Genomic DNA, 27,252 nt, shown 5'->3' with positions numbered 1-27,252 from the left:
TATACTTGAATATTATTGGCAATCCTTCAAAATACAATATTTTTAAACTATTATAAATTTACCTATTTGCATCAACGTATAGAAATTAAGTCTTGATGTCGTTTTCTTTTAGTTTACGAAACAAAAGGTTACAAGCATAGTCCCGAAGAATTTCAATGCGGTTGAACTTCCATCTGTTTTATATTTCCATGGTCTCACGAAGCGAAAATATAAATTTACTTACATTTCTTCAAGATTTTTCCAATTTTAACTTTTTAAATATTTTTTTACGGAATGAAGTTAATAGTTTTTAATTAGAAAGAAGTTATTTAAATTTTTTTCAATGTTTTTTTTTGAAAGGGGTAATTCGAGAGTTAAAAAACACACGCTTTTGATAAATTTTTGAGTTTTTTATGATAAAAACCAAACTTTCGCATTTATTTAAATTTGATAATTTGTGACAATTTTTAACTTTTGGTTCAGTAAACGATAATTATCAGGAATTTATTGACAAAAGCAAAGAGGCAGTCACTCTATATGTACCTTCTACTAAAATATAGTTAAAGCAACAAAACAACTATGGAATACGCCAGAAGTTGAAAAAGCAGTGGAAAAAAAAACTTTGGCGCAAATATTTTGCAGCTGGTAGATGGACTCACATAAGATTTGAGAAGAGCATGCCTGCAAGGAGCTGGTTAAGGTTGTAAAATCAGCCGTTGCTAAGTACAAAAATGAAATTACAAACTGTTTCAAAATCAATTCAAAGTGTCTTCATAACAAAGTCAAACAGAAACTAATAGCGACTAAAACGGTGAAGTCACAAAATAAAAATTGTACAACAGACATTCATAAAACTTCTCATTTACTTGACGTATATTTCCAGCCTTGTTGTTGAACACTTACATCAGATGCCAACCTATGAGAACCGAAAAGAAATGTAATGTATCCTGAGCGAAGCAGAAATAACAGCTAAATCTGTTCAGCAAAACTAGAAGAGCTCATTGAGAAAAAGTCAAAAGACTGTGATAACATACACCCACGTGTTTTTTGACCCTGTGCCACTGCGCTAGTCAGATCACTGACTATGATTTTCAAAAAATCACTGGTTGAAGGCAGAGTCTCTAACTAATGGAAGCTATCATACGCGACTCCTATATTTAAAATTGGAAGCCGATGGAAATGCTTGAACTACAGGCCAGTTTCTCTGAATTCGGTACCTTGTAAGATAATGAAATTATCATACAACAAGTATTATACACAAGAGAATAATGAAACATTGCTTTGAAAGTAGGCTCTTCACAAAATCTCAACATGAGTTTCTTCCAAGACGCGGCTGTACAACTAATGTACTAGAGATACGTGACATCTTAACAGAGGCACTATTTCAAAATTATGCCATCGACATAATTTACACAGAATTTGCTGTACATATTTTACGTACAAAATCTACAAATTAAACAAATTATATTATACCAAACTGTTATCTCTTGAAATACTTAAACTGTCATTTAATATTGTTTATATGACATTTATTTAGAAAACAATAAGTCGCAACTATTGTAAACAACATTAAGTTGTAAATAGTGTAAAAAAACATTTTAAATTTTGAATTTTTTGAAAAAAAAATCAAAATTTAAAATGTTGTAATTATTAAAGTATAATTTGATTTTAATTTTTCCTGCCTTTGCACTATACATCCAATTCAATGCATATAAAGATGGCTCCATCTTTATATGCTGTTGTTTTCCTTGTTTTTACATTGTTTTAGTGAAACTTTTGTATTAAAAATTATGTACAGACCTGACGCCAATTTTTTGAGGACAGCAATAATTGCTGTTTTTAAAAATAGTATGAACAAAGCAATTTATTGTCGACCTTGTTAGCTTTTGAGGCCAAAAATGTGACCTCTAGTTTGCTCAGCACATCACAACTTCAGTAAACCTCTGCTATTTTGAGTTCAATTGGAGAAAAAGGTCAAGTTAAAAATTTAAAATGTCAGACTTTCCTTTATCAGTTATTAGTGCAGAAAAAATGATTATTATAAAGCTCACATTAAAATTACATATTAAAACATGAAGATACTTGCAGGTGATAAAGCATTAAGCGTAGTGCTATTTACATTGAGCTAAAAACTTTTTGTTTTATTTAAATAACTGATATCTAATAAAGTAATTAGCCTTTATTCAAATGATATGCAATAAAACTTCAACTAGACATAAATGTCTTGTTATAGTTTTATTGCATCATCTTCTGACTGACATCATCATTCAACATCATCGACTGCATGATCTATAGATCATGCATTCAAATAGTCTAAGAAGTGACTCTTTTTAAACTAGACAAAATGTAATGCTGTGCATGCGAGTCACTTGAATAAGTCAGTGCACTTTTAATCAATGCTTGACATACAAATTGAATAGATCTTGGTTAAGCATAAAGTAGAAGCTGAAGCTAGATCAAATCTAGTATTTGGTAGACTAAAAAAATCATTTTGCACAAAAGAGATAATGTGTTCTCACCTAAAAAGTAACATAAAAATACTTGAACGCATTTAACAACGAGCAACCAAAATGATAAGCGAGATAAAGCATAAAAGTTATAAAAATAGACTGGCCAAACTCAATCTTACCATCTAGAAGAGCGAAAAAAAAAGGGCAACCTGATTCAGCAGTTGAAAATTACCAACGAAATAGAAAAAGTTGACTTTGTTGTTCCGCAAGTATACGTGGAATAATTGCTATCAGCGTATAATCTGCATGGACATAATCAACGAGTAACACGGCAAGTTATGAAAACTTGCCAGGAACGGGATAATTTTTTTACTAATTGAGTTGTTAACAACTGGAATAGACTACCAGCAAACGTAGTCAATGCAAACTCAACTAACATTTTAAAAAGTTGATTTGAAGCAATTTCAAAGCTAACTAGGACACACTGCGTGTCTCGAATTACATCATCATAGTGGTGCCTGGTGCAACACCACTTCATCAAAGTTTGCAGCTAAAAATTTATTTTTATATGATGGTCTTGCTTCTTAAATTTTAATTTATGAATAAACAAATTCAAATTCAAGTTCATTTTCAATTTGATAATATATTAAATTAATTAAAAACAAAGAAAATTTAAAGATTTTTTGCATAATTTACATAACAGCTTTTTTTTATTTAATTCACACTGTAAAGGTTAATGGTTTGAAACATGTTACAACAGGTTTTTTTAGTTTTGAAAAAAATATTTTGTAGTAAAATATTCTAATTCATTTTTACAGGTGTAAACTGTAATCGACTCGATTATTCTCCTAAAACCCTAATGATATAATAAATAAACATGCTTAAATGTTCAATAAAAAAAAACTATCGGTTTACAACTCCTTATAACCAATAAACTAAATTAATCTGGAAAAGAAGAAAAAATGTCTGGTTTTCTAAATATTTGAATTTTTTTTAAGTATGCACAAAAATAAATATATGATGGCCCGTGTAAAAGTTGTTTCAAAATATTTAATGATTTTCGGATTATAAATTTATTTATTATACAAGTATTGTTATATCTGTTAATTTATAAATTTTAACATCTTATTTTTTCAGCCCACTAACTTTTGCCAATAAATCCGGCCATTTTATATAGTAGGCTATGCCATGTAAGCATTTTTACAATAATTTATCTTATTGTAGATTCCAATAATTGATAATAACATTCCAATGATTGATATAACCATTCTGGACCATTTTTTGGACCATTTAGATCTGGACCATTTTTTCAGTTTAGAGCTCGCTACTTCTATCAAGTATATTTTCCGTGAGTAAAAAAATGGTGGTGGGTAATTTATCTGATTGCTGCATCAAATAAATTTGTGAAGTGAAAGAATATACCTTCAACAACAACAACACAATTTCCGCATTTACTTTTACGGCGAACAGACGTATTTTTTTTGATCGAAGAAATTTTTTTTTTTTTAATAACACAAGTTTAAAAGTATAAAATACAAGTTGCTATCAATTATTAATTATGGCAGTTACCATTAGCGAAATTCGAACAATGTTCAAGGAAATGTTTGCGGAGTACAAAATAGATATAGCATTGCTAATAAAACAATAAGAAGAAAATATTCCTGAACTCATTAGTGCGAACGCAAAAATAACGAGCGACCGACAACAAAAAGCTGAAACAAACATTAATGACAGCGAGGAAAAAATTAAACGATTAAAAAAAGATGTATTTGATATAAAGGAAAGTTTAAATTTTCACGAAGAGCTCATCGAAAAAAAGGTCAAAATTTATATTGAGTCTATTGAAAAAAAAGATTTTGTAAAACCGAAGCACATAAAAATGATGAGTTTATTGACTTTAAAAAAAACTTAGAGAAATTGAGGATCGGTCACGAAGAAATAACCTTAGGATTAATGACATAAAAAAAATGAAAATGAAACGTGGTCTGAAAGTGAAATAAAATTAATTGATTAAGTGATTAAACTTTTTGAGGAGACTCTAGGAGTGTAAAATATGAGAATCGAACGAGCGCATCGCAGTGGACGCCGAGATGCAAAAACACCACGCATAATTATTATTAAGCTGTTAGACTACAAAGATAAGGTTGAAATTTTAAAAAATTCTTCTAAATTAAAGGGTGAAAATATCTACATAACCGAAGATTTTTGCTTCGAAACGAACTTAAGAAAAGATCTTAGAGAAAAAATAAAAAAAGAGCGGCAGCTGTGAAAATTTGCATACATATCATATGATAAGCTGATTGTACGCAAGTGGGTGTATAAGAAAACGAAAGCAATCCCGAATCCGTGTTAGTAAGGTTTAGGAGTTATCACTTTTCTTTTAACTATTGCTAACTATTTTATTAACTATTTGAAGTCAATACTATACAGTTATTGATATAAGCCAATACTATACAGTTATATAACTGTATAGTATTGGCTTATATCAATAACTGTATAGTATTGACTTCAAATAGTTAATAAAATAGTTAGCAATAGTTAAAAGAAAAGCGATAGCTCCTAAACCTTACTAACACGGATTCGGGATTTCAATAATTATTAAATCTTCTCAATATCAAAAAAATAAAAATAGTTTTTCAGTTTTAAACATTAATATTCGACGTATAAATAAAAATTTTGAAAATCTTGGGTTTTTGTTGGAAAATACGATTTTAAAATTATTTGTCTACCGGAAACTTGCTGTAAGCGTGGTGAAACAAATGCCCAATTTGAACTAATTAATTACTCATCAATTCACCAACCACGTAGTTTTGGTGTTGGTGGGGGCGTTTGTATTTTTGTTCACAACTCAATTAGTTATAATATACTTTACGATCTCTATGTAAATGAAACAGATTGTGAGTCATTATGCATTAAATAAATAAATAAAACCACAAAAAAGAAATTATAAATGCCACATATAGACCTCGATCTACTTGCTTAAAAAAATTTAAAACTTATTATAAACCATTCTTAACAAATATAAATGAAACCCGAAATCTATAAACCCGAATGCCTACTTAGTTGGGGATTTTAACATTGACCTAATAAACCATGCTTCCAATAATAATGTTAACAATTTTATAAATACTCTTCTTCAAAATAATTTAATTTCGACAATAAACAAGCCAACGAGAGTGACCAACAGCTATTCTACATTTCTTGATAATATAATAACTAATAACCGTCTTTACACAGACATAATCAAAACTGACTTATCAGATCATTTCCCAACATTCCTAGTTACTAACAATATATTATTTAACAGTATTCCTTCTCAATCCATTATATTTAGGCGACAGATCAATGAAAACTCGGTAAAAACAATTTCAAAATCTTTTAAGAGACAACGTTGATTGGAACCGGGTATTGCAGTCACATGACGTTAACAACGCATATGATCTATTTTTAAATCAATTCTGCCAGCAATATGATCAAGCTTTTCCTGAAAAAAAAATTATTGTAAAAACCAGAACTGTTTTAACTCCATGAATGTCTAACGGGTTACAAAAATCTTCAAAAAGAAAACAAAAGTTATAAGATAAGTACTTAAAAAAACTTATAAAAACAAAATGGCAAGTAAAAATTATAAAAATATATTTGAAAAAACAAAAAGGAACTCAAAAATGCTTTATCATGCAAAGCTATTAAGTAAAGCCACCGGAAACATTAAAAAAACATGGAGTGTAAATAAAGAAATAATCGGAAAAAATAATTATGCAAGAAATATTCTGCCAAAAAAAATAACAATTGATAAAAACACAATTTATGATAAATTATTGCTGAAAAACTAAACAGCTTCTTTACTAATGCTGGTTCGAATTCGGCATTAAAAATTTCTATTAATTCAACACCATTTAAATCTTATTTAAAAAATTACGATAAATTTATGAATGAACTTAATTTGATAAATAATTGGATTGCAAACCACCTTTTTTTACCTTAAAACTAACAAAAGTGCTGGATTTGATAAAATTAACGTTAATGTTGTAAAATCAGTATATAATATAATAGAACCCTCGTTATGTCACATATATAATCTTTCATTTAAAACAGGTATTGTCCCTGAAAAGCTAAAAATTGCACGAATCACGCCGATATTTAATTCCGGAAATGACTCAAATATCTCTAATTAAAGGCCTATATCTACTTTACTAGATTTTTCAAGGGCTCTTTTTTAGGACCACTGTTGTTCCTAGTGTACATTAATGATTTAAATTTAGCAACAGACCTATTAAATTGTATTCTTTTTGCAGATGACTTCAATCCTTTTTATTCTCACAGAGATATTGATACACTATTTGAAACAACAAACGAACAATTATTGAAAGTTAATAAGTGGTTTAACATTTATAAACTTTCTCTAAATGTGGATAAAACCAAACTTATTTTGTTCCACAAAGTGAATAAATCAAAAAATATTCCCATCGAATTGCCTAATCTAATAATCAATAACACTAACATTAAAAGAGAAAACTCAGTAAACTTTCTAGGCGTAATCTTTGATGAACATTTACGTTGGAGTTTACATATAAAAAGCATTAAAAATAAAATATCAAAAAAATTAGCAATGATATATAGGACTAAACCATTTTTAAACAATAGTTCTTTTAAAAGTTTATATTTCTCTTTTATTCGTTGTTATTTAATTTATTGCAATACTGCATGGGCAAGTACAAACCATACAAAATTAAAAAAATTGTACTGTAAACAAAAACACGCGTGCAGAATAAATTTTGGAGCTGAAAGAACTGTAGCTTGTGAGCCTCTTCTGCGTATGCTTGGAGCCTTAAATATATATAAAATCAACTTATACCAAGTTTTAATGTTTAGGTAACTTATGGATTTTAATATATACGATTTTAAATGTTTATTTTAATTACAACTCAAATACAAAAAAATAATTAATACAAAAATTATGTCACTGAGTGTATCAACATTTTTTTTATTACCTTAATTATGGTATTACCTCTTTGGCGTTTGCTAATTTATTTACTTTATTTCTATGAAGTATACTAATTTATTTATGTTACTTCTATGGTGTATATTAATTTATTTACTTTCTAATTTTAAATCTTAGTTTAAATTTTTAATTTTTAAGCAAATGATAATATCTTATTTAATTTTTCTTATTCACTTGATCTTACCCTTTCCTTAAATTTTGATTCTTTAAATTTTTCTTTAAAAGACAACGAATTATTATCTATTTTACTTTTATTTTATTAAGTACCAAAAACTATAAAATAGAAAAAATCATCATTATCATCAAGTTTTCTAAACCTATCATTCACTAATATTCGCGGTCTTCGAAGTAACTTTTCTTCTGTTGAATCTTATCTCTTGCAAAGTTCACCAAACCTACTTGCTCTTTGTGAGACTAATTTGAGTTCAGATGTCTCATCTTGGGATCTTAGTGTTGATGGTTATCTTCCTTTAATTCGTAAAGACTCCAACAGTCACATGCTTGGCCTGGGCATTTACATTCGTAAGAATTCACCCATTTGTCGGGAAACTAGGTTTGAATCCACAGACTATTCTTTCATGTGCTTTCGCTTAGCACCACATCACTCTATTGTCTTTCTCTTTGTTCTATATCGCTCTCCTTCATCTCAAGATTGCACTTATTTTGATGTTGTTTCTGATCATATTGACCAAGCCCTCTCTCTTTCTCCATCAGCTAATATAGTTGTTGTCGGTGACTTTAATGCTAACCGCTCTGAATGGCTTGGCTCTAATGTCAGTGATTCTGCAGGCGTTAAAGCCCACAACTTTTGCCTTTCTCAATCTCTAACTCAAATAGTCAACTTTCCAACTCACTTTCCAGACAACCCGAATCATTTACCTTCTCTATATGTCTTGTTTCTGATACTAGTTAGTGCTCAATTTCTCCACATTCACCCTTAGGTGCTTCTGATCATAGTTTGATCTCTCTAAAACTAATATCTCATTCTTCTTCATCACCTGAATACCCCTATTATTGTACCTCTTAAAACTACAGTAAAGCTGACTGGGATTCATTCCGTGATTTTCTTCGTGATGGTCCTTGGGTAGAAATCTTTTGTCTTCCATTCGACAAATGCGCTTCTTACATAACTTCGTGGTTTCAATGGATTCAGGGATTTCGTGGTTCATGGATTCAGGCTGGCATGAAATCTTTTGTTCCCTCTCGACGATTCCAGGTCAAGCCTCATTCTCCTTCATGGTTTTCCTCACAAAGTGCTCTACGATTGCCAATCGAAACCATTACTTCCATATTTATCAGCAAAACAATTCTCCAGAAAACAGACGTCTGTTTATTACTGCTAGAAACAATTATAAAAAAGTTTTGTCTAACGCCAAAAGCCGCTATTTTCAGGTCATGAAATCTTGTATCTCATCTAAAAAATTAGGCTCTCGTGACTTTTGGAGAATCTTTAATAGTATTAATAATAAGGGCAAATCTTTGATTCCACCTCTCTTGAATGGTTCAGACTTCGTCACCTCACCTAAAGACAAAGCCGAATTGTTTGCTAAAATTTTTTATCAATATCTTGATTCCACTAGTTGCGTTCTACCTGATATTGTCAACAAACAGGTTGATCCATTGCTTGACATTCGTATCACTTCAGGTTCTGCATCTAAAGTGATTTCCTGCCTAGACTATTCTACAGCTTGTGGCCCGGACAACATACCTGTTATTGTCTTGCAGAAGTATTCTTCGGAGCTGTCGTCTATACTCTCAAAACTATTCAACAAGTGCTTATCAGAGTCTTGTTTCCAGCCTGCTGGAAAGCGGCATCTGTTATCCCTATCTTCAAAAATTCTGGAGAGCGATCTGATTTGTCTAACTACCGTCTCATTAGTCTTCTTCTATCATAAGCAAGGTTTTTGAATCTTTAATTAACAAACACTTAATTTCTTATCTTGAATCTAATAACTTACTTTCTGACCATCAATATGGATTTCGATCCTCTTGTTCTACAGCTGATTTGCTAACAGTAATAACTGATAGGTTCTAACGTGCAAAGGTGGAGAGGTTAAGGCCATCGCTTTTGACATTTCAAAAGCTTTTGATAAAGTTTGGAATACTGGTTTTCTCCATAAGCTTTCTTCTTACGCTGTATCTGGCAACACCTTTAAGATTATTGAATCCTTTTTTTCCAATCGTAGTATAAAAGTTTTTCTCAATGAACAGCACTCTTCTTCTTATTCTGTAACCTCAGGGGTTCCTCAAGGTTCTATCCTTGGCCCTATAATCTTTTTAATTTACATCAACGATCTCCCAGATATTCTCAGATTTATGGTGGCATTGTTTGCTGATGATACTACCATTTATTCTTGTCGTGATAAGAAACCAACACTCTCTGATTGCTTGGAGGGGGCATTTGAGCTTGAAAAGGATCTCATTTCTGCTACAGCATGGGGCTCACAGTTGCTGGGGAACTTTAATACAGATAAAACTCAAATTTTTTCAGCCAAACGTTATCGCAATAATTTAGATCTTCCTATATTTATGAATAGTGATGTACTTGATGAGTCATCTACTCTTTATCTTCTAGGATTAACTCTTACTTCCAATCTTTCTTGGAAACCATATATCAAATCAGTTGCAAAATTAGCATCTGCTAAGGTTGCATCTCTTTATCGAGCTTGACACTTTCTTACTTTGGATTTTATTCTCTATCTCTATAAATCTCGAATCCAGCCTTGTATGGAATACTCAGGAGCGGATCCAGGGTCTAGCAAGTGTAGAAATTGCTAGACCCTGAGTCAGCTAAGTTTTTTGAGCTGACTCAGTTTTTCAAAACTGAGTCAGCTCAGTTTTTTTTTCTGTCATTCTTTGTTACATACATTTTTTTTTCATACAAAAGAGAATAATAATTTAAATAAGATATGAAGGTTACAAAGTAGTCAATATGCGGAGCTTCAAAAATTTATTCAAAATCATAGCTGAGCCAAGTTGACTATGTTACGGAAATATATCATTCGGAAAAAGGAAATGATTCACTGTAAAACCCATGTTTTTAATGGGTTTTGTTTCACATGCCTATAAAATTTTGAAAGAATGTCAAACATCTTGCAGCGTATCAATTTAAATTGAACTGAGAGTTAAAAAAATGACAAATCGACTGTAGCAACTGTAGCAAAAGTCAATTTATCATATTTTGAAACAACTCTATACATACCCCCGATAATTTATTATATGTTATACCTATTTAACTGCAATCTTTTTATTAACAAGGTCTTACGTAGTGACTAAAAGTCATCAATCAAAAACATGTGAGACAAAGAGTAGAAAACACGTTGTTTACCTAACGCGGGTTTTAAAACACTTAATTATATGATCTAATTGACATCAAAACTTCAAAAAGGTTAAACTAAAATAACTTGTAGACAAATAAATTTCTAATTTTTATGTGATCAAATTCATTTAAATTTAGAATCAGTAAGAGAGTCAAATAGCAAAGCAAAGGCTTTGCTATTTGACTCTCTTAATAGGTACAATATATAAATTATACGTGATAAAGATTAAACTCTAACATTTTATAAAAAACTTTGGTTAACTACAGATGGAACTCTCTTGTTGTTTGACTTTTGTCCACGTTATCAAAAACATACAAAATAACGGACTCAGAAAACGAATCGTTTTTTTCTGATAATACTTACAATGTTCTTCTTAATCACCCTGAAACTTCTACTATCTCAAACTTTAATAAGACTAGTGATTTTATTAAACTTGCTGTCACATAATGGAAAACTTTTAATCTAAAAAGTGTGGGCATATATTTTTGGTTTAATAATGATCAAAAAGCTTCCTCAGAGATCTAAATGATATACAAAGAAAAGTTGTTTTGGATTTTTGCGGTACAGCATTATGCATGAAAAAAATCAGAAAGTAGGCATAAAATATCAACACATGTAGCAAGGCATTTCACAAATTATACACGTGAAGAAATAGTCGAGCTGATTAAAACGATGCTAAGAGAAACATTTTTGTTACAAGTATATTATGTTATGAAAATTTGTTACAGAACTATTTAAAACAGAATTTAGAAATTTTAGAAAAGTATCTTTAGACATATTTTTTAGGTGTTCTTTGAAACCAAAGAAGTCTCTTGTCTACATTAAAATGTATTTTGAAATTATGATTTGCTTAACAATATAAAATTTTGGTCAATATCAAATCATTTAAATTTGTGGATTAAAAAGTCCTTTTGACAATACTGTTCAATGACTTTTCTTTAATTTGATTAAAGATAAAGTTTGTTTGACTTCCATATTCAATACTTTTATGCTTTAATGCATTAATTGAAATTGAATTTTGCTACAGTCAATAAAAATCCTGGATCCGCCCCTGATACTGTTGCCATATCTGGGGCGGATCTTCCAATGATGCCCTTTCTCTTTTAGACAAAGTGCAAAAATGCATTCTAAACATAGTTAGACCTGCTCTTGCAGCCAACCTCTAACCATTATCACATCGTCGTAATGTTGCTTCTCTTTCTCTTTTCTATAAATACTATAATGGGCACTGCTCTAAAGAGCTAGTATCTCTTGTGACATCTACTCAAATTCATTCTCGTGTTACTCGTCATTCAATTAAGTTTCATCCTTTTTCTGTGACTGTTCCTTAGTGCTCCAAAAACGCTTATTCTTCTAGATTTTTTCCTCGAACATCAGCTCTTTGGAATTAGCTTCCTTCATCTTGCTTTCCTGATTCATATAATTTGCAATCCTTCAAGTCGTCCCACAATCGTTATCTTGATCTACAATCTTCATCTTTTTTCATCCAGTAACTTCCAACTTTAATTAGTGGTTGCTTGCAGCCTTGTTTGAAGCGAAGATGTTAAAAAAAAAAAATTTTTTTTGATAAATAGTTTGTTAACTATAGATATTTAAATATTACGGTTTTTGTAAATACGTGAGAATGGGGCTCGGTGATAAGGCTAAATAAGTCTTATTCTTGCCCCGCTAATATTTATTTTTATTTATATGCTTCGCAACTGTATATATAATTAAACGGCAAAAAAAAATGATAATTTGCGTTCTTCATTGAATACAGGTTTCTCGCATTGGATCTAATTGCAAGACTATAGATGTTTTGAATTAAACGGATGCTGGTTTAGTAAGGTTATCTTTTCCTGATATTGGTTCTTTAGTATGTTTTTGGGCTTTGAAAAAATTTCAACAGGAAAAAATTATGCAATTTTAAAGAAAAAATTTTATTTTTTTATTTGCTATAATGCTAACTATACAAACTACTCTAAAATTTATCCGACTGAACTCGTAAGAATTTGTAAAAAGACCGACTATAATTTGAAAAATTATATGAAATTATTTGAAAAATCCCCTTCTTTGGGGGGAGGCGGATGAGCAAAACTCCCTTGATTGGAGTTTTGCTCATCGGGTACTTATTGGACCATTAATGGCAGCCACTATAAATGACCAGTTAATAACTTTACAATATGTTAATAGTGTTTATTTATTGGCTTGCCACTTCTTATGTTAATAGTGTTTATTTATTGGCGGCTTCTAATGTTCTACTAAGTAACCGATGAGCAAAGCTACAGTGGACCGTTCAAAATATCTATATAGGCCTACTAAAATTCCGCTATAAAACGTTTGCTGGGGAGGAATTAACTTACTACTGTGGGTACTGTCCCACACAACATTGCCATAACTAATATGAAAGTGAATCAAAGAGTAATATATTGAATTAAAGTCTCATTTAAATGCTCATTTATTATAATAATTGAATTAAAGTCTCATTTAAAAGAAGAAACATTTAATACTATTTCAATCGTTCGTTTATTTAAAAATGTATTTACACTACCCAAGAAACATTCTAAAGTGGAATTTCAGTAAACCTAAATAGGTATTTTGTGCGGACCGCTATAGTTTTGCTCATCAGTTACTTAGTGGACCATTAGTGTTAGCCGCCAAAAGTGGCTAACCGATGACTAGCCACTATACATATCGGAAAGTTATCGGCTTTCCATTAATAGCGGCTGCCAATAATGGTCCACTAAGTAACTAATGACCAAAACTCCAATCAATTGCTAAAAGATGTCTATATAGATTCACTGCAAATTCACTAAAACAATGTTTGCTGTGTAGTTATATTACTGAAACCAAGCATTAAGAAAGATACTTATTTTCCTGCTAGTTTATACAAAGTTTTTTCAGCGAAACCTTATTTCCAGTGGGTACAGAACACTTTTAAACGTCATAATGATATTGTACGGACTTGTAGCGTCTGTTGTATAAATGTCTTACAGACGTCTGTGTCCGCTGGGTTGAAGCAAAATGATTTATTGACAATTATAAGTTAATGCTCTCAGCAAGCTCACGTTCAGTTATAGTTAATGCCAATCCAAAAGACATTCTTTTGTTATTGTCGATCACAGATAATTTTTGATAATCTTTACTGAAACTTCTCTTATCATAAGTGGATGTAAAAAGAAGAGTCAAGTCGAAATTTGTGGAGTATAAACAATATAGGAAAATTTTTTTTGAATTGAGAAATATATGATGGCATGTATTTCTTAATTAAAATAGATCAACAATTTTATTTGTAGTTCAGTCCTCATTGCAAAGTCAATGTACAGTTACAGTAGTTTTTGTACACCGAACAATGTTAAAAATGCATTGACTGTGTTTATTGTGATTATAAGAGATATTTTCCCAAAATAAAACGTCTCCGTAAAATTTTTTTTTCTGCCGTAAGATGTGGTTGGGGAGAGAAGATTATAGTTGCTAGCTATAGAGACATTAATAGTTGTTAAGAAGCTTTGGTTTTAACCTGTCCAATACAGAACTTCTAAAATCCAGTAATTATTATGTTTTCTCTTTATCAACTGGCAATAAATTACAGGTAAAATAAATTATCATAAAATAGTCGCCAATTAAATTAAAATCAGCTAAAACAACATGGCTCTCGCAGTTGTAAGCATTAAATGCTAATTACTAGCCGGTGTGTTTTCCACAAATTATCGGACCAGACTTCTCGGAACATTCTCCTCCATCAAAATTTTAAACGAGTCTTTCTTTTCTTTCAAATTTTTTTGCAAATTTTTTCTTTCCAAAACTAGAACGTTTTTTTCAATATTGACACAACATCAGCTTGCAGGTCTTCAATAGGTTGCGTGAATTTAATTTTTTTGCCATTTATCACGCACTGGACGAAGTTTAACCTAAGTGTGTTGCAGGCTTCAAATACTTCTTTGTAAAGAATTTTTTATTCTGTATTGCCTGTAATTGATTGATTATCAGTGAATAGCAAGTTCGATTTTTCAACAGCCTGATAAAATGATTTACTCTGTTCCTGAGCAGAATAGGTGAAATATCCTCTATTTTAAAAAACAAATGTAATTTTTACTGTACTTCAAGATAAAGAAAAATGATTTTAAGACTCTTCCAACAGCGTCTATTTTGCTAAGAAAACTAATATCATATTTTATAATAAAAATTTTGCGTGGAGTGAAGAGTTGTTGTTTTTTAAAACTAAATTTACGGGAATGGCTATCTGTTATACGAGGACATATAAGTAGTATTAGATATTCTAGAAGTTTAGTAAAAATAGGTAAAATACTAATTCCTCGGTAACTATCTGGATTATCAAGTAACTTTTTATATGACTTTACAAGTGGAATAATTGTAGAAGTTGATAGATTGTTTGGTACCTTTCCATTTCTTAGAATACTGTTGTAGAAATTAGCGAGCTATAATGGTAATTGAAGAAGTAATTAAACTGTTTTTTTTTTTTTTTTTTTTTGCTTGATTAGATTGCGAACAAGTAAACACGCGCAAGCGCTTTTAAGTTTTAATAAAACGTTAAAAACTGTTTCTTTTATTCGGTTTAACTGCTATTAAGACTTTTTGTTTCTCGAAATGGCTCAACCTATTTCAAGTCGATTTCTCTGCAATCAATACGTAAGGATATTTCTTTTTGCAGAAAGTCATATTTGTTAATGTTTTACATTACTGAAAATACACGTCCTAATGTACTTTAAAGCTTAATATACTTTAAAGCTTTCACGTAATTTGTGTCAAAAATTACGCTATTTAGTCTAAATTTAAAGACTATAATTTTAAGACTATAAATTAGGTTATCTAAATTTTAGGTAACCTAATTATAGTCTTTAAAGTAAATTTTAATAATTTTAAATGATTTCAGCATAAAAAGTAGTTGATATTTAGTTTAATGTATATTTAGGCATAAAACACTTTCTTGAAAAATAAGTAAAAGTAAAAAGTGCGGTTGCAATTTTTGCCTAATATTTAGACAATGCCTAATGATTAGAGAAAGATATCCCATTTATAATCTTTAAAGTCAGTTTGAAGAATTTGAATAATTTGAAAAATGAAAACTAGTTGATATTTAGTTAAATGTATATCTAATCACAGAACACTTTCTTGAACAATAAAGATTTAAATGCAGTTTAAATTCATGCTTTATAATCAGGCAAATATTTATACACACATGTCTGCTTAGTGCACTTCTTAACTTCATTTTTTATTATTAAATGGTCATTATGTAGAGTTTAAATATGCTTGCAAGATAAAAAAGTCTTGAAAAGGGAAATAAAGATCTATCAAAGCATTCCAGGGGTGATTGAGGGAGCGCTTAGCTTCCTCAACCACCCTTTGGAATTTATTATCATATACAATATATATATATATATATATATATATATATATATATATATATATATATATATATATATATATATAATATATAATATATATATAAAACTTATTATTTTTGTTTAAATGATTACAAATTAGCTTTAAAATAAGTTTTACAAAAAAACATATATATATATATATATAATTTTTTTTTTGTATATTGTTATAGATGTAACAATAATAATTCTATAATTGTCTGTTTTAAATTGTAAACAAATCAGAAACATAATTTGTGGATTGATCTTGCAGCATGTTTTTTTTTCAATCAGTTAATCAATATATTTTTCACAAAAATAGATACTGTTAACAGTATTATTTATAAACAGTTTATAATTTTATTGATGAACAGATAAGCAATAAGTTTAATAGTTATTAAATCAAATCAAATCAATATATTTTCACTTTAATAATAACTGTATATATATACAATCGTGCGGGACATTTACAAACAGTTATAAACTGATGACGCGTAAAGATAATAATAATAAGTAATAAAAAATAAATAGTAATAATAATAGTAATGAATAGTAATAATAATATTAAATACAGTAATATAATAAGTATCTATATATTTATAGTAATCTATATATTTTACTATATATAGGTATATATTTTACTATATATTTATCTATATATATTATAGTGATTATCATAAGGATAATGCAAAAAAATAAATAAATAAATAAAAAATATAAAAATCATAACAATATCAATAACAAAAAATATAACAATAAAAAGAAGGAAAGAAAGGAAGTAGAGTCAAAGAAGTAGAAGTCATAGGAGTTTTGTTGTGATCCAGCATTTTTCAAGCATAGAAAAATTGAATATGAATTAAAGTAAAAGAAAAAAAAAAAAAATTGTTATAAAGAATTAAGCGGGACGATTGCATAGAAAATAGTTTATTGTTTATTTATTACATGTTATATGGTTTAGTAGAGCCATATAAATTTACAGGATGATGAAAATGAGGGTACTTGATTGTGACTAAATGAACATTTATATATTTTTATGTTTTATTTTTAGTTTTATGTTTTTATTTCTATTTTATTTTTAATTTATGAGTTTTATATTTTTATTTCTATTTTATGGGTTTTATATTTTTATTTCTATTTTATGGGTTTTATATTTTTATTTCTATTTTTGGTTTTATATTTTTATTTTTATTTTTGGTTTTATATTTTTATTCTTATTTTTATTTTTATTAATTTTTATGTTACTTTTATTATTTTAAAAATTTAGTTATAGAGAATAACTAGGGGGTGATTGCATGACTGATAGTTCATTGATAATTTTTACTGAAGATAAAGTTTTTCACATGGGTTATAAAGGCATTTCTATTTGATATTTTGGAGAATGTTTGTTTAGTCAGGGTTTAAAATTAAAAACAATATATGCACAATAGATTTACTTTAAATATAAATAATTTGTAGATAAATTTATATATTAATGTAAAAGCTACCCTTTTTATTAAATAGAAGCAAAATTTATTTAATTTGGTGCAAAACCTGTCATAAATAGTGCCTTTGCCAAATTAAAAAAATTAAGTCAGTAAAATACATATTTTTATACATATCTATACTATGTGTTTGTGCTTGCTATTATAAAAAAGATCTATCATTTTCTGTTGTGATGAATTAAATATTAGTTATGCTTATTGTGATATGAAATGAATAAGTTTGTTTGTCCTGTGAATGAATAAGTTTGAATGAATAAGTTTGAATGAATAAGTTTGAATGAATAAGTTTGTTTGTTCTGTGAATCTTGTTTTGTGAAAATGACTAAAAGTTAAATTTAAATAATGTTCACAAACTTTTAAGGATTTTATAGTATGAACTGTTTTGATGCCTGTTTTATTACACATGCGTAAATTATATTTTTCATGTTAATAATAAACAAAAATAAAAAATAAAAAACTGGAAAATTTTATTCTCAGACTCACATTTTAAAAGTATGGAAGTTTTTATCAAGAAGTTTTAAAAAAGCTTTTAAAATTTTGATTTAAATTTCATAAAATTTTAGACTTTTTGAGTTTATTTTTAATCTTTTGATATCTTATTTTATAATCAGTTTAAAATAAAAATAAAATTAAGATTAAAATTAAACGGGTGTGGAATATTAGACACAGATAATAAAAAAATAGCTTCTTTCAAATTTAAATGGCAATTTCAGTTTTAAGTTTAAACATATACTTCGATGCAACAGTTTGCTTTTCTTTGTTACAAGTGCTTGTTATTGTAACTAGAAACAATTTAAAAGTTCTGATTTTTTGAGTTTTTTTAACTTAAGATAATGATATAATAACAATTTGTGTAAATTTTTAATGCATATTAATGCTAATTTTTTACATTTAGGTTCCAACTTTGTTCAAAAGAACATTCTCAAGTGAAGTGGTATATGTTGTTTTAGATTATAGAATTTTTATAGTTTTTTTTCCTATTTTTTGTTTATAAATAGTAGTCTTAGGAGAAGGATACATATATACATTTTGCATGTATATAAATACATACATGCATATAAAAATAAATACATACATTATTTTAATTTAGTTGTTAATTTAAATTTTAAGGCTTTTGAATGCAGTTTTCGAAATTAGATTTTATAGTCAGCAGTGACATGTCCAGTTATTTAGGGACACCGATATATGAATTTTCTGGATACCTTTTGAGGTCTTTTTTTTTTACGCGCTTTATTCAATAACTACAATGCTATGCTAACTTGTTGACAAAGGAGTATATTAAGTATAAGAATATCCTCATCAGATGTTCGTCAAATATACTTTAAAAAATAGTTTATTATAGAAAAGAAGATTGTTTACAATGCGTTTTTGGACCTTGTTTAGAAGAGACAGAGCATCATTGGGAGAAACAGCCAAATATGACAACAATATTTTGTATAAATATTGTTGTCATATTTAAAATGAAATAATTTCATCAGGAATAAGATTAAGGTGAGTGCAATAAAGAGAAGCAAGCTTAGCAGATGCATACTTAACAATCGATTGTATATATGGTTTCCATGAGAGATCAGTAGTGAGTGATAATTGAAGAAAATGTAAAGAAGAGGACTCAGTGAAAGGGTTGCCATTTATTAATATAGAAATGTTGAAAGTATTGTGATAGTTGTATGCAGTAAATAACTGAGTTTTATTGGAGTTTAAAATTCAAAAGCCACTTCGAGCCAAAGACTGTTCTTTTATGTGCTTTCATTTAGGATCACTTTACTTTATAGACTTTCTCCTCGTTTTATATCTCTCTATCTCAAGACTGCACTCTTTTTGGTATTATTTCTGATCAAATTAATCAAGCCCTTTTTCTTTTTTCTTCAGCCAATATTGTTGTTGGTGGTGACTTTAATGCTCATCACACTAAATGAATTGGCTCTAGTGCCAATGACCCTGCAGGTGTTAAGGCTCACAACTTTTGCCTTTCTCAATCTCTAACACAAATAGTCAACTTTCCAACTCACTTTCCAGACAATCCAACTAATTTACTCTCTCTACTCAACTTATGTCTTGTTTCTGATCCTAGTCATTACTCAGTTTCTCCACATTCACCTTTAGGTGCTTCTGATCTCTCTAAAACTATTATCTCATTCTTCTTCTTCATCAAAATCCCCCTTTCATTGTGCTTCTACCTACAACTATTTTAAAGCTGACTGGGACTTCCGTAATTTTCTTTGTGATAGCCCTTGGGTAGAAATCTTTAATCTCCCTGCTGGCAAATGTGCTTCTTATGTTTTACTTGTTGGATTCAGGCTGGCATGGAATCTTTTATTCCTCGTCGGTTCCAGGTCAAGCCTCACTCTTGTCTATGGTTTTTCTCTTAATGTACTGCTACAATGTCCAATCAGAACTATTCCTTTCTTATCTATCACTAAAACAATTTTCCAGAAAACAGACGCCTGTTAACTATTGCTAAAAACCATTGTAAAAAGGTTTTTTCTAACGCCAAAGCCCGATACTACTCACGAAATCTTGTATTTCATCTCAAAAATTAGGCTTTTTTGACTTCTTTAACAGTATCTAAAATAAGGGCGAATATGTTATTCTACCTCTCTTGTATGGTTTAGATTTTGTCACCTCACCTAAAGACAAAGCTGAATTATTTGCGAAGAACTTCTTATCAGTATCATCTCTTGATTGCACTATTTGCATTCTACCTGATATAGGTGACAAATTGGTTGATTTATTGCTTGACATTCGTATTATTCATATCTAAAGTGATTTCCTGCTTAGACTTTTTTCTATAGCTTGTAGTTCGGACAACATACCTGTTATAGCCTTGCAGAAGTGTCCTCTGGAGCTATCATCTATACTTTCAAAACTATTTAACAAATACTTTTCAAAGTTTGTTTTCCAGTCTGTTGGAAAGCAGCATCTATTATCCCTATTTTCTAAAATTCCAGAGAGCAATCAGCCTCGTCCCATTAGTACAAACATTTAATCTCTCATCTTGAATCTAATAACATGCTTTCTGATCATCAATATGGATTTTGGTCTTCTAATTCTACTGCTGATTGTTAATGGTAATAACTGATAGGTTTTAGCGTGCATTAGATAGATGTGGATAGGTTAGGGTTATTGCTCTCAACATTTCTAAAGCCTTTGATAAACTTTGGTATGTTTGTCTTCTCCATAAGCTTTCTTCTTACAGTGTATCAGATAACATCTCTAAGTTCATTGAATCGATCCGTACCAACGTAGTATAAAAGTTGTCCTCGATGCACAGCACTCTTCTTTATATCCTATAACTTCAGGGGTATTTCAAGGTTCTATTCTATCTTATCCTTCTATACTCTTTTTATTTTATATTACCAATCTGTTCCATAGTTGACATTGTCAACTATGTTGACAATGTCAACTATGTTGACATTGTCAACATAGTTGGTCCTGCTCTTGCAGCCAACTATTATCACATCATCGTAATGTTACTTCTCTTTCTCTTTTCTATAAATAGTATAATAAAATTATATTAAACAATCTATTTCTTTAAAAAGTTCACAATTTTGCTTAAATGCTTTTTTTACGACCTAATTCTGAATAAATGTTAAAATTAAACATAAAATTGCTGCATGTACACAAATCACCATTTCGTACCTGGAATGTAAGCAGTGTAAGGCTTTATAACAAGGCCTGGTTGTTTTCAAAACTTAATAAAAATTTTTTTCAAGAAATTGCCTGTTAATAAAAGAATAAATGTGAATTGTTAAGTAATAAAAATTTTTTTGGGTTAAAAATGGTAATGTTACTTCCAAGACATTTTTGTACAAATCATTGTATTAATATGATTGTTATAGTTATATATTCATAGCCACGCACAAAACTCCTTATAAATGGAAAGTTCATTGAAAGCAGCAGTGCGACTTGGATACCTATCAGAAATCCAGTATGTTTATGTGCTTTTAGTATTTATTTTTGTGTAATTTTTTTTAAGTAACATGGTTTTACTTATTTATATTATTTGCCTTTTCAAGTTTAAACATTTTTTGTAAATAAAAATTTATAAATTTATAGTAAAGTAAAAGTTTATTTAAAAAAATTAAAATATTTTTTACAAATTGTTTAAGGCCACAAATGAAGTAGTCAGTCAATGTCCAGAAACAACGCCAGAAGAACAAGATTTAGCCGTTGCTGCTGCTGCAGAAGCATTTAAATCTTGGGAAAAGACCTCTGTGCTTTTTCGACAACAAATTATGTTCCGCTTACAGCAAAAAATAAAGGAAAACATGGTAAAATTGTTAAATTTTGAATCTTTGAAGTAGGAAAAAAAAAGTTTTTTTTTATAGTCATAATTACTGCCAATTTTTTATTTTTGTTGACTTATTGGAATATGAGAAAAAAAATATTAGAGAACCTCACTTTGTTTAACTTAGGGGTTGTCCATATAGTACTTACGACAAAATTTTTGAAATTTGACCCCCTCCCCCCCTGTTGCCATGCTTACTTATAAGTCCCCACCCCCTTTAAAAGTAATTATGTTTTTCAAACAGCAAATTTTGTGCCCTTTTGCTGCTTTTAGAAGGTTTTTATTTTAGCAAAACCTAGCGGTAAAATTTGGAAGATTTTGAGACCCTAATGACACATTTTTTTGGGGGACTCCAACCCATCAACCACAGGCCTGCTAAAACCTGTTTTTTGTCGACTCAAAAAACAGGTTGCCTGAATTACGCCCTACTCAGGACCAGTATATAAGAGGTGTGCTTGGGTGTCGCAGGATTTTTTGATGTTCCAGATAGGACACTTTCACACATTGTGCAAACTCCAAATTTAAGTATGTTTATATGCCAAATATGAGAGGGCAATATGTAGTAAGATTTTCAACTTTTCCATCTAAAACTAAATTTAAATATATTGACAGATTCTAATTTTTGTAGAAAAATACTGTAAATTACAAAAGTTATGACCATGCAAAATTTACACCATTCTCATTTTGGGGGGTCAGAAAATTTGCATGGTCATAACTTTTGTAATTTACAATTCTTTTCTACAAAAATTAAAATCTGTCAATAAATTTAAATTTAGTTTTAGATAGTAAGTAAAGTTGAAAATTTTACTACATTAGTGCCCTCACATATGGGCAGGGGGGCAAGCATTTTAGGGCTTATTGTTCACAGGCCTCCGCCATCCCAATTTTTTGCAAGGCCTCCTCATTTAGGTATAAACAAACTTAATTTTAAATTTGGCATGATGTGTTAAAGTGTCCTATCTGGAACATCAAAAAATTCTGAGGGCGCCCATACATGTGTGTGCGTAGAGGGAAACTATACCCTCTACTCCCTATACTTTTTTTTTGGGCAATATTTTTATGTTGGCCAATAAATTAGAAAATCGAAGTACGCACTTTTAAATTGAACCCCCTCCCAATACGCTTTTGTACTCTTTTTGAAGACCTCTCCCCAATGAGCGTACACACTTTATGGACGACCCCTTACTGTGGTACTTAGAAATTTTTGCAACATACTAATACATTTTTTTTTGGTTTAATGCATTACAGGGTGTCTGCCTTCAAAAAAATCAGGGGAAAATTAGGGAAATCAGGTCAAATTTTAGAAAAATCAAGGTTTTTTATACTTATCTTATTTTAGAACCTCTTTTATTATGAGTCTTTTTTTTTAACACACAGTTTAACTTTAAGAAAAGCAGTTAGTCAGTTGTTTTTATTTTCTTGAGACAAGAACAAGTTTAAGTAAATTAAATAATGAACTCAACATATTTTGATGATCATTGATTACAAATACCAGAATATAAACCTTGGTTAATGTGTGGAGATACAAATACCTCAGCAAATTGTAGAGTTTGTCTACATCCAAGAAATATAATTGAACTGTTTAATATGGGCCAGAGAGCATTAAAAAGTCATTCAACAGGAAAGAGACATTGTAAACGTTTGTCTCTTCACTTAAAAATGACACGTATACCATTTACCAATGTGTAAAAAAATAAACATGTTGTAACAACCACTTTATCAGAATACACAGTTCAAGTTTCCACTCTTCAGTCATATGTTGTGTCAGATTCGGTTATTGATGCAGAGATTAGGCGGACACTTAAAAATGTTTTGTCATCATTTTCTTTTTGTTCCAGCGATGGACTTTTGATTTTGTTTAAATCAATGTTTCCTGACAGTGCTATAGCTGAAAAGTTCTCTCTTCAAAAAGACAAGTTCTCATATTATATAAATTTTAGAATAGCTCCTCATTTTTAATCAGTTCTTATTAGAGATATAGATAAGTCAGACTTTTATGCTGTTTCTTTTGATGAAAGTCTTGACTCAGTTGTGCAAATGGGGCAGATGGATCTAATTAATTATTGGGATAGTGTTTTAAACCATGTTTGTACTCGTTACCTAGACTCAACCTTTATTGGACAGTCGAAGTAGAGATCTTTTGCATAAATTTTTATTGGGTTTGAAATCTTTAAATAAAACCAAACTTATTCAAGTATCTATGGATGGCCCAAATGCAAATTGGGTCTCCTACTCTGAGTTACAAAACTATCGTGCTGAAAATGACATTAACAAACTAATTCCAAATTGATCTTGTGGTCTTCATTTGATTCATCTATCATTTAAAACTGGGGAAATCAAAACAGACTGGGGTATTAAAAAGATTTCAAAAGCTCTTTATAAACTTCTACATGATTCTCCTGCCGCACGGAAGACCTTGTTGTTATGACTAAAAGTAATCAATTTTCTATTCCTTTTTGTGGTACTCGATGGGTTGATGATGAAAAGGTGGCTTTAAGAGCTATTAATATTTGGGAGAGCATTTGTAAAATATGTAGGTTTTGGGAGTCTCTACCAAAGAGTAAACAGCCTTTGTGCATGAGCTACCAATGTGTTTTATCTGCTACTAAGGATCCTCTAATTTTAGCAAAATTAGAGGATCAAAAAATTTCTTGGCTCATATAGCTCATATTATTCAATCCTTTTTAACCATATATCAATATGCTAAACCTATGATGCCATTTTTATATGACTACCTTTATCGACTATTAAAAGACATAATGTCAAATATCATTATAGCTGATATTTTAGATAAATGTAAAACTGCAAATAGCCTCTGCAAATTGGATTTTACAAAAGAAAAAAACTATTTAAAAAAAGCCAGATATTGGTTGTGATGCCAGCACTGTTATAAAGAATAAAAAAAAAAATGGTGCAATCTCTTTAAAAGATATTTATGCTTTCAACTACAGTTGCATATGTTTTCTACAGTCATTAACATGCAAGTTTGTGGAAAAATCGCCTTTAAAATGTGCAAGTTGTTGTTTTTGTTGTGCAAAACCATTGTGCAAAACGTAAAATGTTTTGCCCCAAAAATAATGTGCAATGAAAAAATGGCAAAGGAAAGGATAAGTGATTTGGTTGATAACTTGATTCAAGTGTATTGAGTTACCCCAAAAGGTGGGGATGAAGTAAATACTGAATTCAAGAGATATTTAAAAAAGATTTTTTTAAATATCTCTTGTTGAACTTCATGAAAAGCTCCTTTTTTAAGGAGCTTTTCATGAAGTTCAACAAAATAGATGATAGATTTGATGAGTTCTTTTATTTAGCACTATCCAAACTAATCAAAATGATGTTGACTCTTTTTCATGGTCAAGCAGCGGTTGAAAGAGGGTTTAACATTAACAAGAATATGTTACAACCTAATTTAATGAGTAAATCATTAATAAGCCAGAGAATTGTGTATGACCATATGAAACCTCTTGGCTTAAACCGGGAATCTATAGTTATCTCTAAGGAATTGAAGGAATCTGTCAAAAAATCACATAATCAACAAAAGATTGAAATGGCTGCTCAAAAAGAAACTGAGCTTACAGATGCTCAAAAGTGAAAAAGTGACTTACTTGCTATAAACGTAAAGGGCTTACAATAGTAAAAAAAAAACACTAAAAAGTGATTCAGAAGCAATTCTTGTGTAAGCTGCAAATGATGCTGAAAAAACTCATACTTATGCTATTGAAGCAAAAGTCATTCTTGAAGAGAGGAAAAAGAAGCAAGAAGAGAATAAAAAATTAGATAAAGCAATTGATTTATTATTTAAGAAAAGTAAAGAACTTTGAAATTTTTAAATATTAGTTTATTATTATTTATATACAGTAAAATCTAAATTTGTATAGATATTTATAAGATATTTAAAAGTATATTATATAAATTATTATTTATTTTTGAAAAGATTTTTAATATTTATGTGGCAATACTTTTTCAGTCTTTTTAACAAGAAGTGAAAATTTTGTTTAAACTTTTATCATCTTTCAGTATTATTTTTTCTGAACCATCCTTTTAAGTCTGGAAAAGCTCATTATAACTGAAATAAAAATCAGAAAAAAGAGGTAGACAATCAGGGAAATCCACCTTAAGATTTTAGCAGACACCCTGAATTATCAGTTAGCAGTTATTTTTTTTTTATGATTTTCTTTTTACCTATAGTATAAGTATGTAATAATTTCTCTTTTTTGAGGATTTAAATTCATTTAAATCTTTTAAAAGAATTTTTTTAAACTCTAAGGAATTTTTTAAAAGAATTTTTTTAAGAGTTAATTTAGTATAATACTTTATATATCATTTTTTTAAAATTCCTTAGAGTTTTAAATAATTCTTTGTAAAGATTTAAATGAATTTAAATCCTCAAAAAAGAGAAATTATTATATACCATGAAATAGTCCAAAAGGAATAGACAAAGAATAAAAAAATGTATTATAAATATATATCCATGCCAAACTTTTTGGCAAATAGTATGGTGTAAGTGTGCTAGGGTAGCCGCTTGAAAACTGTCATCTCTTTTGTTATTTTAGAAACTTTATTATTATGAGCTTTTAAACATACAAATGTTTAAAAGCTCATAAAAAGAGTCTCACTTTCAAATATTTATTTTTATTCATGTATTAGTGATTTTTAAATTTAGCTCATAGAGTTTAAACTTCTTGGAATATTAAACACATTTAGTTACATTTGAATTAAATAAAATATTAAAATTTCTGAAGGCTTATCACTTTGATATAACTTTTACATAAATATAAAAACTATTTTCTATGTGAGAAAAGTTTATAATTGTTAAGTTGTAGATATCATACCTTCTCACTATGTGAGAAAAGTTTATAATTGTGAAGTTGCAGATATCATACCTTCTCGCTATGTGAGAAAAGTTGTGAAATTGCAGATAAGAGAATAAAAAAGAGTTAAAGAAATGCTTTAATTGATAAAATAAAGATAACTTTGAAATTATAACAATCAATCCTAATATTCATCATAGTACATATTTTATGCATTTATTGATGCCTTTATGAAAACATTAACTCTAGATATGCTCTCTTAATACAATATTTTAGATAAACAGCTATTCCAAGATAGGATCTTGGAATAGATGTTTATCTAAAATATTGTCATCTTTTTTTCTAAGAACTCTTAAAGTTGTTTTAATTTCTATTATTAGTTTTTAAGTGAAAGCTAATAATTTAGATTCTAATAACGAGTTATTGAAAGAATTTTTTATTTTTTAAATTTTTAGAGTTGATTGTTGAAAATGCTTTAAACTTTTATGTATAGTAAGTTTTTTGCTAAGAAGAATTTTGTTATGATCATCAATACATGAAAGAATGATGTATTGATAATTG

At 29.2% G+C, this 27,252-nt stretch overlaps 1 protein-coding gene across 1 annotated transcript in view; it reads left to right on the top strand.

Moving 5' to 3' along the window:
* The first annotated feature begins 15,238 nt into the window (after positions 1 to 15,238).
* Positions 15,239 to 27,252, top strand: part of LOC100202568 (probable methylmalonate-semialdehyde/malonate-semialdehyde dehydrogenase [acylating], mitochondrial) — a 37,211-nt gene continuing 25,197 nt past the window's right edge. The window contains exons 1-4 of the mRNA XM_065799039.1: positions 15,239 to 15,380; positions 18,488 to 18,526; positions 21,446 to 21,520; positions 21,702 to 21,863. Of these exons, the coding sequence (XP_065655111.1) occupies positions 15,339 to 15,380; positions 18,488 to 18,526; positions 21,446 to 21,520; positions 21,702 to 21,863 (318 nt within the window). The 5' untranslated portion in view covers positions 15,239 to 15,338. The remainder of the gene's footprint in view (positions 15,381 to 18,487; positions 18,527 to 21,445; positions 21,521 to 21,701; positions 21,864 to 27,252) is intronic.

The sequence above is a fragment of the Hydra vulgaris genome, chromosome 06 (genome assembly GCF_038396675.1).
Source record: "Hydra vulgaris chromosome 06, alternate assembly HydraT2T_AEP".
In the NCBI taxonomy this organism is placed as follows: domain Eukaryota; kingdom Metazoa; phylum Cnidaria; class Hydrozoa; order Anthoathecata; family Hydridae; genus Hydra; species Hydra vulgaris.
Note: the sequence above shows the minus strand (reverse complement) of the source record. Positions and strands in the feature narration are given on the sequence as shown.